General features: G+C 43.0%; 1 protein-coding gene across 2 annotated transcripts in view; it reads left to right on the top strand.

The window, feature by feature from the left end:
• The window catches only part of LOC121539913 (zinc transporter ZIP11), a 157,207-nt gene that overhangs the window by 93,009 nt on the left and 37,855 nt on the right, over positions 1–26,343 (top strand). For both annotated transcript variants that reach the window (XM_041848589.2, XM_041848651.2), the window contains exon 6: positions 17,835–18,017. In XM_041848589.2, coding sequence (XP_041704523.1) covers positions 17,835–18,017 — 183 coding nt within the window. The remainder of the gene's footprint in view (positions 1–17,834; positions 18,018–26,343) is intronic.

Consider the following 26,343-nt stretch of genomic DNA (forward strand, 5'->3'; position numbering starts at 1 on the left):
TTTTCTTGGAGACTATGGTCCCAGCTGCCTTGAGATCATTGACAAGATCCTCCCGTGTAGTTCTGGGCTGATTCCTCACCGTTCTCATGATCATTGCAACTCCACGAGGTGAGATCTTGCATGGAGCCCTAGGCCGAGGGAGATTGACAGTTCTTTTGTGTTTCTTCCATTTGCGAATAATCGCACCAACCGTTGTCACCTTCTCACCAAGCTGCTTGGTGATGGTCTTGTAGCCCATTCCAGCCTTGTGTAGGTCTACAATCTTGTCCCTGATATCCTTGGAGAGCTCTTTGGTCTTGGCCATGGTGGAGAGTTTGGAATCTGATTGATTGATTGCTTCTGTGGACAGGTGTCTTTTTATACAGGTAACAAGCTGAGATTAGGAGCACTCCCTTTAAGAGTGTGCTCCTAATCTCAGCTCGTTACCTGTATAAAAGACTCCTTGGAGCCAGAAATCTTTCTGATTGAGAGGTGGTCAAATACTTATTTCCCTCATTAAAATGCAAATCAATTGATAACATTTTTGACATGCGTTTTTCTGGATTTTTTTGTTCTTGTTCTGTTTCTCACTGTTCAAATAAACCTACCATTACAATTATAGACTGATCATTTCTTTGTCAGTGGGCAAACGTACAAAATCAGCAGGGGATAAAAAACTTTTTTCCCTCACTGTACATATAACTAGGAATAAAGTGACAGATAGTAAACAGTAGCAGCAGTGTATGTAATGAGTCAAAAAAAGTTATACCTTTCTATAGGTTTTTATATAAAGGGACTGAGATGACGTTGGTGGAGGGTGGAAGTTAGCAAATCTGGGTATCATAGAGAGGGGTGGTTTGGGGGTGTTAGGTGTAGGGATGTAGTTTTATTAAAAAAGGTGGGCAAACACTGAATGATTGGTGTGATGTTTGGCTGCTTGTGGCGGGTGAGTAATATGAATACTCTGCTAACAGCACTAATTTAGCATTACAGGCACACAAACAACGCTTATGTGTGTTTTAAGCTTCACTGCATTCCTGTCGAGGTGGGAGAGGTATGAAGTCACCCTACAGTGATGTGTTAATTAGCTGAGAGCTACAGTGGGGTCTGAAATTCTTGACACCCTTGATAAAGATGAGCAAAAATGACTGTTTAAAATAGATCATTCAAATACTTAGCTATATTGTATGCTAAAACAATACGGACATTATTTTATACTAATACAATTGATCAGAGAAAGAAACTTTGTTTAACAGGTAATATATTTATTTTTTATCAAAAGGTATGGGTCAAAATTATTGATACCCCTGTTTTCAATACCTTTTAATACCTCACATTGTGAGGTAACTGCACTGAGCTTTTTTCTAAAATGTTTTATGAATTGGAAAACACATTGAGAGGGATCTTAGACCATTCCTCCATACAGAATCCTTCCAGATGGGTGATATCCTTCGTCTGCACTTATGGACTGCCCTCTTCAATTAAAACCACAGGTTTCAAGTCAAAAAACTGAGATTGCCATTGCTAAATGTTTGATTTGGTGGCCAGTTAACCATTTCTTTGTGGATTTTGATGTGTGCTTGGGGTTATTATCTTGCTGGAAGAGCCACTTGCGGTCAAGTTTCATCCTCCTGGCAGAGGCAACCAGGGTTTGGGCAAACTCCAGGCAGTGCTATGGTCCGATTACATGAAAATAGAGATTTTCGGCCACGCACATCAATGGTGGATTTGGCCTTCGAAAGATCAATGCATATGCAGAAAATACATAATAATTTGACCAAATTATCAGGAAATTCACCAAAAACAACAATTTCACAGCTATTTCTTCATAAAATGCCCCCGGACCACCCTAGAAGGGTGTTGACCCTGGAACCCATGGTCCCTGAGCTCCCCAATATGCGACAAAAATGTACAGTCGTCTGGACACTTTCTTTATGTGCAGTACCGGCCAATAATGTTTCCCTCTCTTTTTCATATCGAACAAATTCAACTGATAGCCTATTGATACAGACTTTGCATAGGCTATTGGTCACTATAGCCTAATCACTATACCCCTCGATGGAAAGGTTTAGTGTGCTGCTGAAAATGAATCATCATGAATTAATAACTCCTTATATGCTAAAGCCAATTATGATGTTTGAGTAGCTAGGCCTATTCAAGGAAATATCATAGCCTTGTTTTATTATATTAATAATTAGACTCTATATAACAAATTGAAAGAAAAGAGACATGAGAGCCTTCGCGAGTTTCCCCACGGAAGAGACATGAGAGCCTTCACGAGTTTCCCCACGGAAGAGACATGAGAGCCTTCACGAGATTCCCCATGGAAGTGATATGAGAGCCTTCACGAGATTCCCCACGGAAGAGACATGAGAGCCTTCACGAGTTTCCCCACGGAAGAGACATGAGAGCCTTCACAAGTTTCCCCACGGAAGAGACATGAGAGCCTTCACGCGTTTCCCCACGGAAGTGATATGAGAGCCTTCACGAGTTTCCCCACGGAAGAGACATGAGAGCCCTCACGAGTCAATACAGAAGAGATATGAGAACCTTCACGAGTTTCACCACGGAAGAGATATGAGAGCGTTCTCGAGTTTCCCCACGGAAGAGACATGAGAGCCTTCACAAGTTTCCCCACGGAAGAGACATGAGAGCCTTCACGAGTTTCCCCACGGAAGTGATATGAGAGCCTTCACGAGTTTCCCCACGGAAGAGACATGAGAGCCCTCACGAGTCAATACAGAAGAGATATGAGAACCTTCACGAGTTTCACCACGGAAGAGATATGAGAGCATTCTCGAGTTTCGCCACGGAGCTACCAGCACACACGCCTTGTTCCCTAGCCAATCGCACACACAGGCGCACGTGTGAACGAAAGAGTTGCAGACAGGGTGTTCACTTCTGCTGCAGCCTCCACTGTAAAATAAACACGTCGTGTGTGTTTGTGTGCGGTGGAGCCAGAGTGTGACGAAGAGGAGAAGGATTAGGAGGGTAATAACTGCCAGGCAACCGAGCGAGGAGGCGAGACTGATTTAGGGTCAGGAGGTCAAGCCATCTGCTTTAGTTGGAAGAGAGGAAGACCGAGAGGGGGAAGGAGGGAAGAATGGAAGATAGGAATCGAAAAAGCAAGGATGGGGGAGAGCGAACAAAATGAGGGGGGGCTGCAGTGTGTCGATGTGGGAAGTTTATTTTCCAAATGGCAAACAAGTGAGTTGTAGGATAGTGTGTAGCCTACTAAAGGAGATGATTGGAGATCAATCCTAAGTATCTCCTCTAAAAGCCACATACAGTGCCTTCAGAAAGTATTCGTACCCCTTGACTTTTTCAATCAATCAATCAAATGTATATATGAAGCCCTTTTTACATCAGCAGACGTCACAAAGTGTTTATACACAAACTCAGTCTAAAACCCCTAAGAGCAAGCAATGCAGATGTAGAAGCACAGTGGCTAGGAAACACTCCCTAGAAACACAGGAAACTAGGAAGAAACCTAGAGAGGAACCAGGCTCTGAGGGGTGGCTTTTTTTTATTCTTGAAAATGAAACACTAATTCGGAAGTTTACATACACTTAGGTTGGAGTCATTAAAACGTGTTCACACATTTCTTGTTAACAAACTATCGTTTTGGAAAGTCGGTTACAGTGAGGGAAAAAAGTATTTGATCCCCTGCTGATTTTGTACGTTTGCCCACTGACAAAGAAATGATCAGTTTATCATTTTAATGGTAGGTTTATTTGAACAGTGAGAGACAGAATAACAACAAAAAAATCCAGAAAAACGCATGTCAAAAATGTTATAAATTGATTTGCATTTTAATGAAGGAAATAAGTATTTGACCCCCTCTCAATCAGAAAGGTTTCTGGCTCCCAGGTGTCTTTTATACAGGTAACGAACTGAGATTAGGAGCACACTCTTAAAGGGAGTGCTCCTAATCTCAGTTTGTTACCTGTATAAAAGACACCTGTCCACAGAAATAATCAATCAGATTCCAAACTCTCCACCATGGCCAAGACCAAAGAGCTCTCCAAGGATGTCAGGGACAAGATTGTAGACCTACACAAGGCTGGAATGGGCTACAAGACCATCGCCAAGCAGCTTGGTGAGAAGGTGACAACAGTTGGTGTGATTATTCGCAAATGGAAGAATCACAAAATAACTGTCAATCTCCCTCGGCCTGGGGCTCCATGCAAGATCTCACCTCGTGGAGTTGCAATGATCATGAGAACGGTGAGGAATCAGCCCAGAACTACACGGGAGGATCTTGTCAATGATCTCAGGGCAGCTGGGACCATAGTCACCAACAAAACAATTGGGTAACACACTACGCCGTGAAGGACTGAAATCCTGCAGCGCCCGCAAGGTCCCCCTGCTCAAGAAAGCACATATACATGCCCGTCTGAAGTTTGCCAATGAACATCTGAATGATTCAGAGGAGAACTGGGTGAAAGTGTTGTGGTCAGATGAGACCAAAATGGAGCTCTTTGGCATCAACTCAACTCGCCGTGTTTGGAGGAGGAGGAATGCTGCCTATGACCCCAAGGACACCATCCCCACCGTCAAAAATGGTGGTGGAAACATTTTCCTATGGTGATGTTTTTCTGCTAAGGGGACAGGACAACTTCACCGCATCAAAGGGATGATGGACGGGGCCATGTACCGTCAAATCTTGGGTGAGAACCTCCTTCCCTCAGCCAGGGCATTGAAAATGGGTCGTGGATGGGTATTCCAGCATGACAATGACCCAAAACACACGGCCAAAGCAACAAAGGAGTGGCTCAAGAAGAAGCACATGAAGGTCCTGGAGTGGCCTAGCCAGTCTTCAGACCTTAATCCCATAGGAAATCTGTGGAGGGAGCTAAAGGTTCGAGTTGACACGTCAGCCTCGAAACCTTAATGACTTGGAGAAGATCTGCAAAGAGGAGTGGGACAAAAATCCCCTGAGGTGTTTGCAAACCTGGTGGCCAACTACAAAAAACATCTGACCTCTGTGATTGCCAACAAGGGTTTTTGCCACCACTAAGTCATGTTTTGCAGAGGGGTCAAATACTTATTTCCCTCATTAAAATGCAAATAAATTTATAACATTTTTGACATGCGTTTTTCTGGATTTTTTTGTTTTTATTCTGTCTCTCACTGTTCAAATAAACCTACCATTAAAATTATAGACTGATAATTTCTTTGTCAGTGGGCAAACGTACAAAATCAGCAGGGGATCAAATACCCTTTTCCCTCATGACTTGTGCATGACACAAGTAATCTTTCCAACAATTGTTTACAGACAGATTATTTCACTTATAATTCACTGTATCACAATTCCAGTGGGTCAGAAGTTTACATACACTAAGTTGACTGTGCCTTTAAACAGCTTGGAAATTTCCATAAAAAAATGTCATGGCTTTAGAAGCTTCTGATAGGCTAATTGACATCATTTGAGTCAATTGGAGGTGTACCTGTGGATGTATTTCAAGGCCTACCTTCAAACTCAGTGCCTCTTTGCTTGACACCATGGGAAAATCAAAAGAAATCAGCCAAGACCTCAGAAAAAAAAATGTAGACCTCCACAAGTCTGGTTCATCCTTGGGAGCAATTTCCAAACGCCTGAAGGTACCACGTTCATCTGTACAAACAATAGTATGCAAGTATAAACACCATGGGACCACGCAGCTGTCATACCGCTCAGGAAGGAGACGTGTTCTGTCTCCTAGAGATTAACATACTTTGGTGCAAAAAGTGCAAATCAATCCCAGAACAACAGCAAAGGACCTTGTGAAGATGCAGGAGGAAACGGGTACAAAAATATCTATATTCACAGTAAAACGAGTCCTATATCGACATAACCTGAAAGGCCACTCAGCAAGGAAGAAGCCACTGCTCCATAACCGCCATAAAAAAGCGAGACTACGGTTTGCAACTGCACATGGGGACAAAGATCGTACTTTTTGGAGAAATGTCCTCTGGTCTGATGGAACAAAAATAGAACTGTTTGGCCATAATGACCATCGTTATGTTTGGAGGAAAAAGGTGGTAGGCTTGCAAGCCGAAGAACACCATCCCAACCGTGAAGCACGGGGGTGGCAGCATCATGCTGCGGGGTTGCTTTGCTGCAGGAGGGACTGGTGCACTTCACAAAATACATGGCATCATGAGGAAGGAAAATGATGTGGATATATTGAAGCAACATCTCAAGACATCAGTCAGGAAGTTAAAGCTTGGTTGCAAATAGGTCTTCCAAATGGACAATGACCCCAAGCATACTTCCAAGGTTGTGGCAAAATGGCTTAAGGACAACAAAGTCAATGTATTGGAGTGGCCATCACAAAGCCCTGACCTCAATTTTATAGAAAATGTGTGGGCAGAACTGAAAAGGCAGGTGCGAGGGAGGCCTACAAACCTGACTCAGTTACACCAGCTCTGTCAGGAGGAATGGGCCAAATTTCACCCAACGTATTGTAGGTAGCTTCCTAAGACAGGGAATTTTGACTAGGATTAAATGTCAGGAATTGTGAAAAACTGAGTTTAAATGTATTTGGCTAAGGTGTATGTAAACTTCCGACTTCAACTGTATATCTTGATTAGATAAGTGTTCATCCCCCTGAGTTAATGCATGTTAGAATCACCTTTGGCAGCGATTACAGCTGTGAGTCTTTCTGGGTAAGTCTCTCAGAGCTTTGCACATCTTAATTGTACAATATTTGACCATTATTCTTTAAAAAATGTGTCAAGCTCTGGCAAGTTGGTTGTTGATTATTGCTAGACGCCATTTTCAAGTTTTGCCATAGATTTTCAAGCCGATTTAAGTTAAAACTGTAACTAGGCCACTCAGGAACATTCAATGTCGTCTTGGTAAGCAACTCTAGTCTATATTTGTTTTTGTGTTTTAGGTTCTTGTTCTGCTGAAAGGTGAATTTGTTCACCCTGTGTCTGTTGGAAAGCAGACTGAACCAGCTCTACAGTATTCTGTTTCTTTTTATCTAAAAAAGCTCCCTAGTCCTTGCCATACCTTGATGCAACGACCACCATTCTTGAAAATATGAAGAGTGGTACTCAGTGATGTGTTGATTTGGATTTGCCCCAAGGATAACACTTTGTATTCAGGACAAAAAGTAAACAATTTTGCCACATTTTTTGCAGTATTACTTTAGTGCCTTATTGCAAACAGGAAGCATTTTTTATTTTTTATTATTCTGTACAGGCTTCCTTCTTTTCACTCTGTCATTTATGTTTTGTATTGTGGCACTCACACAGTTAGGGTTCAATCAGCCTGTAGGTGTTTGGAACAACGGTAGCAATACAGAGATGCGGTGTGAATGCTAAATATGTGTTATGACGAGTTTCTCTGGTATCGAGTACTTCAGGATGTAAGAGAATAGTTAAACACTTAGATGGAGAGTTGATTCATAGTTATTTAATATTACAGTACTGGATTCGCATGACAAGCGGTACGGGCGTAGCCTATTGTCATCCGAATTACTTACATAGAAAACCTCTCAGTTTATATAATGCTTTCCGAGCTAATTCCATCCAACAGTTGCCAACCATTATTGAGTGTCACTCATCACCTACAATAGGATCCCCCTACATGGTATCGTGTTGCACCCTAACCAGGATATTCCATCACGTACTCCTTCTAAGATTAGCACAAGTGGCCCCCAAGCTATCTTGGCACGCAGACCTTCTTGCATCCACCAGTGACAGAAATAATACATGGAATCTTCTTCTCCTCTTACTCCCATACAGCTCAGGAGATCAAAGACATTAACAAATACTGTTTAAAAAAACTGCATATCAATGTGCTACAGTACATTATACATCATATACACATGCATTATTAGGCCTATGCAGCAACAGTCCCAGCGACAGTGCATAACCCATAACACCAAATAGGGCAAAAGGTTTACATCAATTTCTACGATCTGTTCCCAAAGTGGCCAGCACCAGTGTCTATAACAGTTTCTATGGCGATGTGTCAATGGAAAGTGTGTCAGTGTAGTAATGAGATGTCATGGCAACTGTTAAGCGCTTTACGTACAGTGCCTTCGGCAAGTTTTCAGACCCCTTGACTTTTTCCACATTTTGTTATGTGACAGCCTTATTCTAAAATTGATTAAATAATTTATTCCCCCTCATCAATCTACACAAAATACCCCATAATGATGAAGCAAAAACAAGTTTGTAGACATTTTTGCTAATAAAAAAAATACATACAGTGGGGAGAACAAGTATTTGATACACTGCCGATTTTGCAGGTTTTCCTACTTACAAAGCATGTAGAGGTCTGTAATTTTTTATCATAGGTACACTTCAACTGTGAGAGACATAATCTAAAACAAAAATCCAGAAAATCACATTGTATCATTTTTAAGTAATTAATTTGCATTTTATTGCATGACATAAGTATTTGATCACCTACCAACCAGTAAGAATTCCGGCTCTCAAAGACCTGTTAGTTTTTCTTTAAGAAGCCCTCCTGTTCTCCACTCATTACCTGTATTAACTGCACCTGTTTGAACTCGTTACCTGTATAAAAGACACCTGTCCACACACTCAATCAAACAGACTCCAACCTCTCCACAATGGCCAAGACCAGAGAGCTGTGTAAGGACATCAGGGATAAAATTGTAGACCTGCACAAGGCAGGGATGGGCTACAGTACAATAGGCAAGCAGCTTGGTGAGAAGGCAACAAATGTTGGCGCAAATATTAGAAAATGGAAGAAGTTCAAGATGACGGTCAATCACCCTCGGTCTGGGGCTCCATGCAAGATCTCACCTTGTGAGGCATCAATGATCATAAGGAAGGTGAGGGATCAGCCCAGAACTACACGGCAGGACCTGGTCAATGACCTGAAGAGAGCTGGGACCACAGTCTCAAAGAAAACCATTAGTAACACACTACGCCGTCATTGATTAAAATCCTGCAGCGCACGCAAGGTCCCCCTGCTCAAGCCAGCGCATGTCCAGGCCCGTCTGAAGTTTGCCAATGACCATTTGGATGATCCAGAGGAGGAATGGGAGAAGGTCATGTGGTCTGATGAGACAAAAATAGAGCTTTTTGGTCTAAACTCCACTCGCCGTGTTTGGAGGAAGAAGAAGGATGAGTACAACCCCAAGAACACCATCCCAACCGTGAAGCATGGAGGTGGAAACATAATTCTTTGGGGATGCTTTTCTGCAAAGGGGACAGGGCGACTGCACCGTATTAAGGGGAGGATGGATGGGGCCATGTATCGCGAGATCTTGGCCAACAACCTCCTTCCCTCAGTAAGAGCATTGAAGATGGGTCGTGGCTGGGTCTTCCAGCATGACAACGACCTGAAACACACAGCCAGGGAAACTAAGGAGTGGCTCCGTAAGAAGCATCTCAAGGTCCTGGAGTGGCCTAGCCAGTCTCCAGACTTGAACCCAATAGAAAATCTTTGAAGGGAGCTGAAAGTCCGTATTGCCCAGCGACAGCCCCGAAACATGAAGGATCTGGAGAAGGTCTGTATGGAGGAGTGGGCCAAAATCCCTGCTGCAGTGTTTGCAAACCTGGTCAAGACCTACAGGAAACGTATGATCTCTGTAATTGCAAACAAAGGTTTCTGTACCAAATAATAAGTTCTGCTTTTCTGATGTATCAAATACTTATGTCATGCAATAAAATGCAAATTAATTACTTAATCATACAATGTGATTTTCTGGATTTTCTGGATAAAAATTACAGACCTCTACATGATTTGCAAGTAGGAAAACCTGCAAAATCGGCAGTGTATCAAATACTCCCCACTGTATATACTGAAATATTACATTTACATAAGTATTCAGACTCTTTACTCAATACTTTGTTGAAGCACCTTTGGCAGTGATTACAGCATCGAGTCTTGTTGGGTATGACGCTACAAGCGTGGCACAACTGTATTTGGGGAGTTTCTCCCATTCTTCTCTGCAGATCCTCTCAAGCTCTGTCAGGTTGGATGGGGAGCGTCGCTGCACAGCTATTTTCAGGTATCTCCAGAGATGTTCGATCGGGTTCAAGTCCGTGCTCTGGCTGGGCCAATCAAGGACATTCAGAGACTTGTCCAGAAGCCACTCCTACGTTGTCTTGGCTGTGTGCGTAGGGTTGTTGTCCTGTTGGAAGGTGAACCTTCACCCCAGTCTGAGGTCCTGAGCGCTCTGGAGCAGGTTTTCATCAAGGATCTCTCTGTACTTTGCTCCGTTCATATTTGCCTCAATCCTAACTAGTCTCCCAGTCCCTGCCTCTGAAAAACATCCCTGCAGCATGATGCTGCCACCACCGTGCTTCACCATAGGGATGGTGCCAGGTTTCCTCCAGACGTGACACTTGGCATTCAGGCCAAAGAGTTCAATCTTGGTTTCATCTGACCAGATAATCTTGTTTCTCATGGTCTGAGAGTCTTTAGGTGCCTTTTGGCAAAATCCAAGAGGGCTGTCGTGCCTTTTACTGATTAGTGGCTTCCGTCTGGCCACTACCATAAAGGCCTGATTGGTGGAGTGCTGCAGAGATGGTTTGTCTTCTGGAAGGTTATTCCATCTCCACAGAGGAACTCTGGAGCTCCTTCAGACTGACCATTGGGTTCTTGGTCACCTCCCTGACCAAGACCCTTCTCACCCGATTGCTCAGTTTGGTCAGGCGGCAAGCTCTAGGAAGAGTCTTGGTGGTTCTCAACTTCTTCCATTTAAGAATGATGGAGGCCACTGTGTTCTTGGGGACCTTCAATGCTGCAGAATTTGTTCGTACCCTTCCCCAGATCTGTGCCTCAACACAATCCTGTCTCTGAGCTCTACGGACAATTCCTTCGACCTCATGGCTTGGTTTTTGCTCTGACATGCACTACCAACTGTGGGACCTTACGTAGACAGGTGTGTGCCTTTCCAAATCATGTCCAATCAATTGAATTTACCACAGGTGGACTCCAATCAAGTTGTAGAAACATCTCAAGGATGATCAATGGAAACAGGATGCATCTGAGCTCAATTTCGAGTCCCATAGCAAAGGGCCTGAGTGCTTATATAAATAAGGTATTTCAGTTTTTTTATTTTTAATACATTTGCAAAAAAAATCTAAACCTGTTTTCACTTATGGGGTATTGTGTGTAGATTGCTGAGGATTTTTTTGATTGAATCCATTTTCGAATAAGGCTGTAACGTAACAAAATGTGTAAAAGTCAAGGGGTGTGAATACTTTCCGAAGGCACTGTATATAAAGCAGAGGGCTGCGTGGTCCGTTATTTTTAACTTAAGCTAGACGTGGGGCGATATTTTATCCATAGGGGCGGTTCTCATGCACAAACATTATCCACGTGCGAAAAGTACGGCTGAGCGCCCTTCACGTGCACGAGAAAAGGGATTGTGTCAGGGGAGTGTGTGTGTGTGTGTGCGTGTGCATGTGCACGCGGTCTAGGTCAGAATGAGACTCCAGTGTTAATTTTCCTGTTGAGCACGTCCCCCTGATCTGTCACTCAAAGTGATTGACCGGTAGAATGGTTGTACTAGAGATTGGCAATCAAACCTCGCCAAATAGTATCCACAGTGACATTCAGCACACACACTACTGTTGAGCCCTCAGCGTCAGTTAGAGGCGTGGCCATTCCCTCAGGAGCAGAATCAACAATGGCAGTAGAAATTGCTGTGCTATTCCATAGATGCTAAAATTGCAATATGTTTGCCTCATTTCAGTTTGTGACAAAACAATGTATAGTATAGGGAATCATTGTACCATCTGAATCGCTGTGAGAAATATTTTCAGTAACCAAGATGGTGTACAAAACTGAAAGTAAAAAGACGCACAAGTCAAACTTAAGTAAAGAGTATTTTTTTTTATTCAGCCTAAGTGTTGCAATTTGCCTAGTTTCCAAGAGAGTGCTGCATTTCACATGTAACCCCTTTAAAGGGTAGGTAGCATAAACGTAACCACATGTAACATATGGATTTGCATTAGTATACGCATCAATAGTCCCAACGCAAAGTTACACCTCACTTTTCAATTTTTTGGTTATTACATAAAAGCGAACAGAATGCCGAAGTCATGCCGGAAAATGTTTTTGTGATGTGGAGGACCCGGCATGCCAGCCTATTCCCTATAATGTAAACTCCAACAGAAATAACTTCAAAATAATTACCAGCCTGCTAATGTTACGTTAGCACTGCATGAGTCAGCCAGTTGCTATCAACACCTATCTTATTTCACCTTTATTTAACCAGGTAAGCCAGTTGAGAACAAGTTCTCATTTACAACTGTAACCTGGCCAAGATAAAGCAAAGCAGTGCGGAAAAAACAACAACAACACAGAGTTACATATGGAATAAACAAAACGTACAGTCAATAACACAATAGAAAGTGTGTGCAAATGTAGTAAGTTATGGAGGTAAGGCAATAAATAGGCCACAGTGCAAAATACTTACAATTATAATTTAGTATTAACACTGGAGTGATAGATGTGCCGAAGATGATGTGCAAATAGAGATAATGGGGTGCAAATTAGCAAAATAAATAACTATATGTAAATTACAGATGGGCTGTGTACAGGTGCAGTGATCGGTAAGCTGCTCTGACAACTGATGCTTAAAGATAGTGAGGGAGATAAGTGTCTCCAGCTTCAGAGATTTTTGCAGTTCGTTCCAGTCATTTGCAGCAGAGAACTGGAAGGAATGGCGACCAAAGGAGGTGTTGGCTTTGGGGATGACCAGTGAGATATACCTGCTGGAACGCATACTACGGGTGGGTGTTGCTATGGTGACCAATGAGCTAAGATAAGGCAGGGATTTGCCTAGAAGGGATTTATAGATGACCTGGAACCAGTGGGTTTGGCGACGAATATGTAGTGAGGGCCAGCCAACGAGAGCGTACAGGTCACAATGGTGGGGAGTATATGGGGCTTTGGTGACAAAACGGAAGGCACTGTGATAGATTATGTCCAATTTGCTGAGTAGAGTGTTGGAAGCTATTTTGTAAATGACTTCACCAAAGTCAAGGATCGGTAGGATAGTCCGTTTTACGAGGGCATGTTTAGCAGCATGAGTGAAGGAGTCTTTGTTGCGAAATAGGAAGCCGATTCTAGATTTAACTTTGCATTGGACATGCTTAATGTGAGTCTGGAAGAAGAGTTTACAGTCTAACCAGACATCTTATAGCTACATTAAAGTAAACCAACGTTTTGGAAATAAATAACGCCATCTAACCAGTTATCAAATAATGTTACTGGTATGTGCAGTTATCGTAGCCAGCAAGCCAGCCAGCTAAAGTTTTTTTCTTAGCCTGCTAGCTAGCCTAGAAAGCTAATTAGCCTAGCTAGCCAACCACCATGGTTGACATAGTTAGGTATTAAGCCAGAGAACAACACCAACTAGTCTACCACAGGCAGGATTTTTTTTTTTTAAGCCAGCAGATATAAAGTAGAGATGGTGAAGATTTAGCGATTTGACAGCTGAGTTAGCTACCGAAGAAGAGCCAAGGAGAGAGGAGCTTCAGAGGGAGAGGCTGTTTCACCAGCCGAGGGAGAGTCAGCTAATTCAATAGCGATATGTAAATCTAAAATTAGGCAATAATCCAGAGGTGGCAGTGGGCACAGGAGACGCAGGGAAAGAATCAACAATAAGACGACGATCGGAGGAGGGCTCCAGGCAGAGGGAAATGATCACAACAGCACAGTCAGTCAGCTACTGTAGCACGCTCGTACTAAACCTACTAATAGCCTACTTCACGGAGATCATGCGGCCCCCACGTGTAGGGAATCTGATTGGTTGTTAACATCATACCTCATGAATGGTGGATTTTAGCTCACCACTGCCAACACTTAGTCTACATGGCTAATGGCTAACGTTAGCCAGCTCGAGCTAGCTAACGCAGAATAGATTCTCATATGACGTTGAGAAATAGTGCATTGTGGATAGTTTTGAAGATATCCGGAAATAAGTGAATAAATATGTAAAAAACCCAAAACATAACTATTGTTGTAGTTATAGGTTACCAGATCGTGACTACAGCTATGTTATTAAGTCTTTGACCACACTGTAAAAACTCATGCTTCCTACCCTTTAAGTTTTTAATATTATAATCTCTCTCGCTCTTTTGCGCTCGCTCGTGCGCTCTCTCTCTCTCTCGCTCGCTCGCTCGCTCTCCCTACCTTCCGCTCTCCCTTAGCAACTCATAATAAAAATAATAGGCCTAAATGTCCTCTGAGCTCAAATAATCTATATGTAAGGACAGAACATCTAAGTGCTTTCATTTGTCCCAGGATTTTCTTCCTAAGAGAGCAATTACACATGAGGAAGGTTAGACCTTTTCATACGTGTGTACTAGTCTAAACCATGGCTGACCTAGACCCATGTATCTTGTCCTTCTACCCAGTGTAGATGGGTAAGTGGGCTCTTTGTCCCTCTGTTCCCCATTCAATGAAGCGTGTGTGTTTGTTTGTGCGCGCATGTGTTCCTGGCTCTTATTCCCAGTGATCAGAGAGATTAGTAAATTAGTGATAGAATAGATTTGTTTCTACTCTAAAGGGGTTGGCTGTGGGGGTCTGGAACCCATCACTCGGCTGTAATCAATCAGCCCCCCTACACACACACACACAACCCCGTCTCCTGACCACTTCCAGTCTAATTTCAGGATGAGAGCCAGAGAAGTGGCCACCCGAGCACAGCGGACGTCTCTTGGCAGCCACATGCAAATGCGTTTCTCTGGCTTGTGTGCTAGGTTCACCCACGCTAATGTCCCCATATGGGAATATGGTACACACCAGTTAGGGGGCACAGAGCAATGCTGACACTTGTCATCAAGCCCCGAAATCTTCTGAGGACCAGCCTTGAATCTGTTTCCTGTTGCTCTCATTTTCAAATTCTTTATCTCCCCTACTCACATAACTTATGTAATAGTAACTTAAAACATTCCTGTTAGAGTAAGTCATCTTGGTTTAGCTTATTAAAAGGACACCCACTACCTAGAGTAATCAAATGATTAGCCCTACATTGATGATGCATTTATCAGTGTCTGAGGGTGGGAATAGGGGAAAGAGGGATTGGTGGCTATTAGACAACAAAATAAATGTATAGGTCCGATCAGTGGTGGAAAAAGTACTCCGTTGGCATACTTCAGTAAAAGTAAAGATACCGTAATAGAAAATGACTCAAGTGAAAGTAACCCAGTAAAATACTACATGAGTAAAGTCTAAAAGTATCTGGTTTTAAATGTACTAAAGTACAGTGGGGGGAAAAAGTACTTAATTGTCATACTTGAGTAAAAGTACAAAGTAAAAGTAAATGCTATACATCAAATTCCTTATATTAAGCAAACCAGACGGAATGAACTTATCCTCTGCAGCAGAGGTAACTCTGGATCTTCCTTTCCTGTGGCGGTCCTAATGAGAGCCAGTTTCATCATAGCGCTTGATGGTTTTTGCGACTGCACTTGAAGAAACTTTCAAAGTTCTTGAAATGTTCCTTATTGACTGACCTTCATGTCTTAAAGTAATGATCAACTGTAATTTCTCTTTGCTTATTTGAGCTGTTCTTGCCATAATAAGGACTTGGTCTTTTACCAAATAGGGCTATCTTCTGTATACCAACCCTACCTTGTCACAACACAACTGATTGGCTCAAATGCATTAGGAAGGAAAGAAATTCCACAAATTAACTTTTAAGAAGGCACACCTGATAATTGAAATGCATTCCAGGTGACTACCTCATGAAGCTGGTTGAGAGAATGCCAAGCGTGTGCAAAGCTGTCATCAAGGCAAAGGGTGGCTATTTGAAGAATCTCAAATATAAAATATATTTTGATTTGTTTAATACTTTTTTGGTTACTACATGATTCCATGTGTGTTATTTCATAGTTTTCATGTCTTCACTATTATTCTACAATGTAGGAAATAGTAAAAAAGAAAGAAAAACCCTGGAATGAGTAGGTGTTTCCAAACCTTTGACTGGTATTGTATTGAAATGAGGGAATATTGACATGTAACTTTTTTACATAATCATTTGTAGGTTAGTTAGTTAGACTTGCTTTCCATTAATTGACGGCAATAGTAACCGTTTAGATGATGAACATACTAATCAGCTTCTCATCAGACCTACAGTGAGGGAAAAAAGTATTTGATCCCCTGCTGATTTTGTACGTTTGCCCACTGACAAAGACATGATCAGTCTATAATTTTAATGGTAGGTTTATTTGAACAGTGAGAGACAGAATAACAACAACAAAATCCAGAAAAATGCATGTCAAAAATGTTATAAATTGATTTGCATTTTAATGAGGGAAATAAGTATTTTACCCCTCTGCAAAACATGACTTAGTACTTGGTGGCAAAACCCTTGTTGGCAATTTACAGAGGTCAGACGTTTCTTGTAGTTGGCCACCAGGTTTTCACACATCTCAGGAGGGATTTTGTCCCACTCCTCTTTGCAGATCTTCTCCAAGTCATTAAGGTTTCGAGGCTGACATTTGGCAACTCGAACCTTCAGCTCCCTCCACAGATTTTCTATGGGATTAAGGTCTGGAGACTGGCAAGGCCAGGACCTTAATGTGCTTCTTCTTGAGCCACTCCTTTGTTGCCTTGGCCGTGTGTTTTGGGTCATTGTCATGCTGGAATACCCATCCACGACCCATTTTCAATGCCCTGGCTGAGGGAAGGAGGTTCTCACCCAAGATTTGACGGTACATGGCCCCGTCCATCGTCCCTTTGATGCGGTGAAGTTGTCCTGTCCCCTTAGCAGAAAAACACCTCCAAAGCATAATGTTTCCACCTCCATGTTTGACGGTGGGGATGGTGTTCTTGGGGTCATAGGTAGCATTCCTCCTCCTCCAAACACGGCGAGTTGAGTTGATGCCAAAGAGCAACATTTTGGTCTAATCTGACCACAACACTTTCACCCAGTTCTCCTCTGAATCATTCAGATGTTCATTGGCAAACTTCAGACGGGCCTGTATATGTGCTTTCTTGAGCAGGGGGACCTTGCGGGCGCTGCAGGATTTCAGTCCTTCACGGCATAGTGTGTTACCAATTGTTTTCTTGGTGACTATGGTCCCAGCTGCCTTGAGATCATTGACAAGATCCTCCCGTGTAGTTCTGGGCTGATTCCTCACCGTTCTCATGATCATTGCAACTCCACGAGGTGAGATCTTGCATGGAGCCCCAGGCCAAGGGAGATTGACAGTTCTTTTGTGTTTCTTCCATTTGCGAATAATCGCACCAACCGTTGTCACCTTCTCACCAAGCTGCTTGGCTTTGGTCTTGTAGCCCATTCCAGTCTTGTGTAGGTCTACAATCTTGTCCCTGACATCCTTGGAGAGCTCTTTGATCTTGGCCATGGTGGAGAGTTTGGAATCTGATTGATTGATTGCTTCTGTGGACAGGTGTCTTTTTATACAGGTAACAAGCTGAGATTAGGAGCACTCCCTTTAAGAGTGTGCTCCTAATCTCAGCTCGTTACCTGTATAAAAGACACCTGGGAGCCATAAATCTTTCTGATTGAGAGGGGGTCAAATACTTATTTCCCTAATTAAAATGCAAATCAATTTATAACATTTTTGACATGCGTTTTTCTGGATTTTTTTGTTGTTATTCTGTCTCTCACTGTTCAAATAAACCTACCATTAAAATTATAAACTGATCATTTCTTTGTCAGCGGGCAAACGTACAAAATCAGCAGGGGATCAAATAATTTTTTCCCTCACTGCATGTTTCACTTGGAATTTTCATAGAGCCCAATTTGCTGAAATAATGGTTACCATTGCTTAATCGTCTTCTAATAGTGCTTAATCGTATTCTAATCTGAAAGATTGCTTAATTGTCAAGGACTGTTATATATTGTAGGAATGTTGTAGGAATGTTGTCTGAATGTTGTGTCATGTCTTCCTTACAGATAAGATTGAGAACGGAGGAGACGTGTACCAGAGGAGGAAAGGCCCCCACGTCGACGCTGGCTCCTCAGATTCCGAGGGACAGGAAGTGGGCAGCCGGCAACAGGAAGAGGCAGGGCAAACCGGAAGCAGATGGAGGCGCATCGTCCTCCTGATCCTGGCCATCACCATCCACAACATCCCAGGTGAGAAGAAGAACCCACCACAGCCCATTCTGTAGTCCCAAACCAACCCCTGCCACTATCTCCTAGCCCCTAGCCTCTAGCCCTTAGCTCTTAGCCCCTATCATCTTTCCCTAGGCTATTCATGTTCATCTGAATCGAATAGTTTAGGTTGTTAGGAATCAGTAATATGGTAACAGATTGCCTTTGTGACATGTTCACAATATTGCTGAAGCTACACCTCAGAGGGAGTAGTGAGTTATATCTGTAGCAGTGATTTCAAAGAGCCAACACACAGTTTGATATACAGTTGAAGTCGGAAGTTTACATACACCTTAGCCAAATTCAGTTTTCACAATTCCTGACATTTAATCCTAGTAAAAATTCCCTGTCTTAGGTCAGTTAGGATCACCACTTTATTTTAAGAATGTGACATTTCAGAATAATAGTAGAGAGAATGATTTATTTCAGCTTTTATTTGTTTCATCACATTCCCAGTGGGTCAGAAGTGTACGTACACTCAATTAATAAGTTGGGTGAATTTTGGCCCATTCCTCCTGACAGAGCTGGTGTTACTGAGTCAGGTTTGTAGGCCTCCTTGCTCGCACATGCTTTTCAGTTCTGCCCACACATTTTCTATAGGATTGAGGTCAGGGCTTTGTGATGGCCACTCCAATACCTTGACTTTGTTGTCCTTAAGCCATTTTGTCACAACTTTGGAAGTATGCTTGGGGTCATTGTTCATTTGGAAGACCCATTTGCGACCAAGCTTTAACTTCCTGACTGATGTCTTGAGATGTTGCTTCAATATATCCACATAATTTTCCTTCCTCATGATGCCATCTATTTTGTGAAGTGCACCAGTCCCTCCTGCAGCAAAACACCCCCACATCATGATGCTGCCACCCCTGTTCTTCACGGTTGGGATGGTGTTCTTCGGCTTGCAAGCCTATCCCCTTTTTCCTCCAAACATAACGATGGTCATTATGGCCAAACAGTTCTACTTTTGTTTCATCAGAGCAGAGGACATTTCTCCAAAAAGTACGATCTTTGTCCCCATGTGCAGTTGCAAACCGTAGTCTGGCTTTTTTATGGCGGTTTTGGAGCAGTGGCTTCTTCCTTGCTGAGCGGCCTTTCAGGTCATATCGATATAGGACTCGTTTTACTGTGGATATAGATACTTTTGTACCTGTTTCCTCCAGCGTCTTCACAAGGTCCTTTGCTGTTGTTCTGGGATTGATTTGCACTTTTCGCACCAAAGTACGTTCATCTCTAGGAGACAGAACGCGTATCCTTCCTGAGCGGTATGACGGCTGTGTGGTCCCATTGTGTTTATACTTGCGTACTGTTTGTACAGATGAACGTGGTACCTTCAGGCGTTTGGAAATTGCTCCCAAGGATGAACCAGACTTGTGGAGGTGTACAATTTTTATATTGAGGTCTTGGCAGATTTCTTTTGATTTTCCTATGATGTCAAGCAAAGAGGCACTGGGTTTGAAGGTAGGGTTTGAAATACATCCACAGGTACACCTCCAATTGACTCAAATGATGTAAATTAGCCTATCAGAAGCTTCTAAAGCCATGACATCATTTTCTGGAATTTTCCAAGCTGTTTAAAGGCACAGTCAACTTAGTGTATGTAAACTTCTGACCCACTGGAACTGTGATACAGTGAATTATAAGTGAAATAATCTGTCTGTAAACAATTGTTGGAAAAAATGACTTGTGTCATGCACAAAGTAGATGTCCTAACCAACTTGCCAAAACTATAGTTTGTTAACAAGAAATTTGTGGAGTGGTTGAAAAACAAGTTTTAATGACTCCAACCTAAGTGTATGTAAACATCCGACTTCAACTGTGGCTTTCTCCTCTAGTTGGACTGCTGATAGAGTAGAGTATTGTTGAGGAGGATACCACTATCCATCCCCAGCTTGTCTTCTTCTATATATGTTATTACCTTAATAAGCTTAATGCCACCAACTGATTGAGTCAATAGCAGTGTTTTCAGGGGGGTTAGTTTTCAACCTCCAGCACAGCTAATAAGTAGTGACAGTTTGATCCGTGGTCATGGGAGCGTGACAGGCTTTGGAGGCAGGAGCATCCCCGTAATAGGGGCTGTGCTTGTGTGTGTGTGTGTGTGTACGTGCGTTGCGGGGGGCTGCGTGTGTTTAGACTGGCCCTGCAAGCTCTATGGATAATACCCACTGTGGGAGGATGTACAGATGGAGAAATTGATCGATTTCCTTGTTGGAGTCACTGTGGGAGGATGTACAGATGGAGAAATTGATTGATTTCCTTGTTGGAGTCACTGCTCAATATTTTACATTTAAGTCATTTGGCAGACGCCCTTATCCAGAGCGACTTACAGTAGTGAGTGCATACAGTGGCTTGCGAAAGTATTCACCCCCCTTGGTATTTTTCCTATTTTGTTGCCTTACAACCTGGAATTAAAATGGATTTTTTGGGGGTTTGTATCATTTGATTTACACAACATGCCTACCAATTTTAAGATGCAAAAAACAGAAAACTTGAGCGTGCATAACTATTCACCCCCCCCCCCCAAAGTCAATACTTTGTTGAGCCACCTTTTGCAGCAATTACAGCTGCAAGTCTCTTGGGGTATGTCTCTATAAGCTTGGCACATCTAGCCACTGGGATTTTTGTTCATTCTTCAAGGCAAAACTGCTCCAGCTCCTTCAAGTTGGATGGGTTCCGCTGGTGTACAGCAATCTTTAATTTATACCACAGATTCTCAATTGGATTAAGGTCTGGGCTTTGACTAGGCCACTTAAACCACTCAAGTGTTGCTTTAGCAGTATGCTTAGGATCATTGTCCTGCTGGAAGGTGAACCTCTGTCCTAGTCTCAAATCTCTGGAAGACAAACAGGTTTCCCTCAAGAATTTCCCTGTATTTAGCGCCATCCATCATTCTTTCAATTCTGACCAGTCCCTGCCGATGGGAAAAACATCCCCACAGCATGATGCTGCCACCACCATGCTTCACTGTGGGGATGGTGTACTCAGGGTGATGAGAGGTGTTGGGTTTTCGCCAGACATAGCGTTTTCCTTGATGGCCAAAAAGCTAAATTTTTGTCTCATCTGACCAGAGTACCTTCTTCCATATGTTTGGGGAGTCTCCCATATAGCTTTTAGCGAACACCAAACGTGTTTGCTTATTTTTTTCTTTAAGCAATGGCTTTTTTCTGGCCACTCTTCCGTAAAGCCCAGCTCTGTGGAATGTATGGCTTAAAGTGGTCCTATGGACAGATACTCCAATCTCCGCTGTGGAGCTTTGCAGCTTCTTCAGGGTTATATTTGGTCTCTTTATTTCCTCTCTGATTATTGCCCTCCTTGCCTGGTCCGTGAGTTGGTGGACGGCCCTCTCTTGGCAGTTGTTGTGGTGACATATTCTTTCCATTTTTTTTATTATGGATTTAATTGTGCTCCGTGGGATGTTCAAAGTTTTTGATATTTTTTAATACCCCAACCCTGATCTGTACTTCTCCACAACTTTGTCCCTGACCTGTTTGGAGAGGTCCTTGGTCTTCATGGTGCCGCTTGCTTGGTGGTGCCCCTTGCTTAGTGGTGTTGCAGACTCTGGGGCCTTTCAGAACAGGTGTGTATATATACTGAGATTATGTGACAGATCATGTGACACTTAGATTGCACACAGGTGGACTTTATTTAACTAATAATGTGACTTCTGAAGGTAATTGGTTGCACCAGATCTTATTTAGGGGCTTCATAGCAAACGGGGTGAATACAGTGGGGGAAAAAAGTATTTAGTCAGCCACCAATTGTGCAAGTTCTCCCACTTAAAAAGATGAGAGAGGCCTGTAATTTTCATCATAGGTACACGTCAACTATGACAGACAAATGGAGATTTTTTTTTCTCCAGAAAATCACATTGTAGGATTTTTAATGAATTTATTTGCAAATTATGGTGGAAAATAAGTATTTGGTCACCTACAAACAAGCAAGATTTCTGGCTCTCACAGACCTGTAACTTCTTCTTTAAGAGGCTCCTCTGTCCTCCACTCGTTACCTGTATTAATGGCACCTGTTTGAACTTGTTATCAGTATAAAAGACACCTGTCCACAACCTCAAACAGTCACACTCCAAACTCCACTATGGCCAAGACCAAAGAGCTGTCAAAGGACACCAGAAACAAAATTGTAGACCTGCACCAGGCTGGGAAGACTGAATCTGCAATAGGTAAGCAGCTTGGTTTGAAGAAATCAACTGTGGGAGCAATTATTAGGAAATGGAAGACATACAAGACCACTGATAATCTCCCTCGATCTGGGGCTCCACGCAAGATCTCACCCCGTGGGGTCAAAATGATCACAAGAACGGTGAGCAACAATCCCAGAACCACACGGGGGGACCTAGTGAATGACCTGCAGAGAGCTGGGACCAAAGTAACAAAGCCTACCATCAGTAACACACTACGCCGCCAGGGACTCAAATCCTGCAGTGCTGGACGTTTCCCCCTGCTTAAGCCAGTACATGTCCAGGCCCGTCTGAAGTTTGCTAGAGTGCATTTGGATGATCCAGAAGAGGATTGGGAGAATGTCATATGGTCAGATGGTAAAAACTCAACTCGTCGTGTTTGAAGGACAAAGAATGCTGAGTTGCATCCAAAGAACACCATACCTATTGTGAAGCATGGGGGTGGAAACATCATGCTTTGGGGCTGTTTTTCTGCAAAGGGACCAGGACGACTGATCCGTGTAAAGGAAAGAATGAATGGGGCCATGTATCGTGAGATTTTGAGTGAAAACCTCCTTCCATCAGCAAGGGCATTGAAGATGAAACGTGGCTGGGTCTTTCAGCATGACAATGATCCCAAACACACCGCCTGGGCAACGAAGGAGTGACTTCGTAAGAAGCATTTCAAGGTCCTGGAGTGGCCTAGCCAGTCTCCAGATCTCAACCCCATAGAAAATCTTTGGAGGGAGTTGAAAGTCTGTGTTGCCCAGCGACAGCCCCAAAACATCACTGCTCTAGAGGAGATCTGCATGGAGGAATGGGCCAAAATACCAGCAACAGTGTGTGAGAACCTTGTGAAGACTTACAGAAAACCTTTGACCTGTGTCATTGCCAACAAAGGGTATATAACAAAGTATTGAGAAACTTTTGTTATTGACCAAATACTTATTTTCCACCATAATTTGCAAAGAAAATCATGAAAAATCCTACAATGTGATTTTCTGGAATTTTTGTTTTCTCATTTTGTCTGTCATAGTTGACGTACCTATGATGAAAATTACAGGCCTCTCTCATCTTTTTAAGTGGGAGAACTTGCACAATTGGTGGCTGACTAAATACTTTTTTTCCCCACTGTACACTTTTCCGTTATTTATTTTTTAGAATTCTTTGAAACAAGTTATTTTTTTCATTTCACCATTTTGGACTATTTTGTGTATGTCCATTACATGAAATCCAAATAAAAATCAATTGATATTACATGTTGTAATGCAACAAAATAGGAAAAATGCCAAGGGGGATGAATACTTTTGCAAGGCACTGTACCTTTTCATATTTGTTCGTACTGGTCCCCTGTGGGAATCGAACCCACAACCTTGATGTTGCAAGTGCCATGCTCTACCAACTGAGCCACACCGGACCTCTTATGTAGGCTCCTGTATATACATTACAGTGTATTCGGAAAGTATTCAAACCCCTTGACTTTTTTCACATTTTGTTAGGTTACAGCCTTATTCTAAAATTGATTAAATATTTTTTTCTTGGGTGTGACGCTACAATCTTGGCACACCTGTATTTGGTGAGATTCTCCCATTCTTCTCCCCACAGCATGCTACCACGTGCTTCACCGTAGGGATGGTGCCAGGTTTCCTCCAGACGTGACGCTTGTCATTCAGGCCAAAGAGTTCAGTCTTGGTTTCATCAGACCATAGAATCTTGTTTCTCATGGTCTGAGAGTCTTTAGGTGCCTTTTGGAAAACTCCCAAGCGGGCTGTCATGTGCCTTTTTACTGAGTAGTGGCTTCCTTCTGGCCATTCTACCATTAAGGCCTGATTGGTGGAGTGTTGCAGAGATGGTTGTCCTTCTGGAAGGTTCTCCCATCTCCACAGAGGAACTCTTGATCTCTGTCAGAGTGACCATTGGGTTCTTGGTCACCTCCCTGACCAAGGCCCTTCTCCCCCGATTGCTCAGTTTGGCTGGGTGGCCAGCTCTAGGAAGAGTCTTGGTAGTTCTAAACTTCTTCCATTTAAGAATGATGGAGGCCACTGTGTTCTTGGGGACGTTGAATGCTGCAGAAATGTTTTGGTACCCTTCCCCAGATCTGTGCCTCGACACAATCCTGTCTCTGAGCTCTACGGACAATTCCTTTGGCCTCATGCCTTGGTTTTTGCTCTGACATGCACTGTCAACTGTGGGAGCTTTTGTAGACAGGTATGTGCCTTTCCAAATCTTGTCCAATCAATTGAATTTACCACAGGTAAGTTGTAGAAACATGTTTTCGCTTTGTCATTATGAGGTATTGTGTGTAGATTGATGAGAGAAAAAAACCCACTTTAATCCATTTTAGAATAAGGCTGTAACGTAACAAAATGTGGAAAAAGTCAAGGGGTCTGAATACTTTCCGAATGCACTGTATATACAGATGCACAACATTCCAAGCTTCACTGAAATACCTCATCTTCCATTAAGGGGCTTCATTCCCATGAGTGCTTTCATGTCAAGTCAAGAGCCATGTAAATAAGGTATTTCAGTTTTTTTTACAAAATGTACATGCAAATGTGAAGTCTCTGATGACCAGTGAGCCATGGCGATGGCTCAGAGAGAGTGGAGAGAGTGGACTAGTTTGTTTGTACGCATGCTTACGCTAATCCTCAGCATGTAAAATTATGCATGTGAGCGCTCCCTTACGTATCAGCTGTGAGCTGTTGATTGATCACATTTTCCCTGTCTCTGATCCAACACCATTACTAGACAGACAGACAGACAGACAGACCAGACGGCTGGCTGTTCATCGTGTTGGTATAATGTTTCCTCATCCCGGCTTGTGTGGACTGCTGGTGTGGACTGGACTGACATGAACTGCACCACAGAACCCTTCCGAGGCTTATTAGTTGTGGAAGAATGGCTCCGTGACTGACTATGGGGAGGCTTCACCAGTCCACTGTTAAACTTTCCCACATTGAGCCCACCAAGCCATGCTGCTGGCTGTCCCTCCCCTGAGAGGTGTGTGTGCCCGTGTGCCCATAGAGAGCTACCAAGCCTTTACTCTGGCATAATCAACAAGGAGTGTGACAGAGTTGGCTATGTGACTGACAGCTGAAGACTAGTGGTGGTGAATACGGATCACACACACACTCACTATCGCCCGGCTCCAGGCTCTGCCCCAGGCTCAGTGGAACAGTCCAAGCCCCCCTTCTGCCAATGCTTGGCTGTGGCTGGCTGTAGGCCTGTGGCGTTTTCTTTGAAGTCTCGCCGCTCTGCTTAATCTGCACTCATGTTTACAAGAGCTTTGGGGATTTAGCTGAACCTCTGAAGTGTATAGTGTAGGGTTGGGCGGTATCCAGATTTTCATATCGTCCTTCTCTCACACTGGGATTTACGGTATTACCAGTTTAGTACACAAGGGGCGCCAAAAACGTTAAAAAGCATAATTAGCACAAGTAATAGTGAATTTCTATGGAGGCTGCTAGCTAAATATGCTAACGAGTGCAAACAAAAATAAACGCATCGCAAAGACAGGCAATCCAGCTCATGAAGTTATTCAGCTACCGAATGTCATTTTTGGTCAGTTTGGACATTTGCAAGCAAATGTGAACGAGATACATTGTGCAAATGAACAAAGTTTAGACTCATGCAGTACTGGCTCTCCAGCAGCATTTCTGCACGCTGTGTCTGTGTGGAGTCTGCAGTCTCTAGGGCAACAGGCCTGCCTGCAAGGAAATCAAGATGGCAGTGGCAGCTGTACAAATAAGTCATCCAAAGGGCTTTGACTTCTCAAACACAGCAGAAAGCTAACACAATATGATGCCCCGCCACCTTATTAATTCAGCCTCTTATTAGATAGAAAGTTAAACTAGTGGTCGTGTAAACGCATAAGAAATATCTTGCTGTGTTTTGTAAATACAGATCTAAAATGCTTCTTATTGTAATTTCTGCTCGGCATCAGACTAATTTTGTGCTTCAGTTGCACTTCTCCACAGATGAGAATTCACAAACAGGCATTCTATCAGCAGACAGTACTCTGACTGATGTGTATCTACATTTCTCTGGAGCGCTCTGACTGATGTGTAGCCACATTTCTCTGGAGCGCTCTGACTGATGTGTAGCCACATTTCTCTGGAGCGCTCTGACTGATGTGTA

This window comes from Coregonus clupeaformis, chromosome 1, assembly GCF_020615455.1.
Source record: "Coregonus clupeaformis isolate EN_2021a chromosome 1, ASM2061545v1, whole genome shotgun sequence".
NCBI lineage: Eukaryota > Metazoa > Chordata > Actinopteri > Salmoniformes > Salmonidae > Coregonus > Coregonus clupeaformis.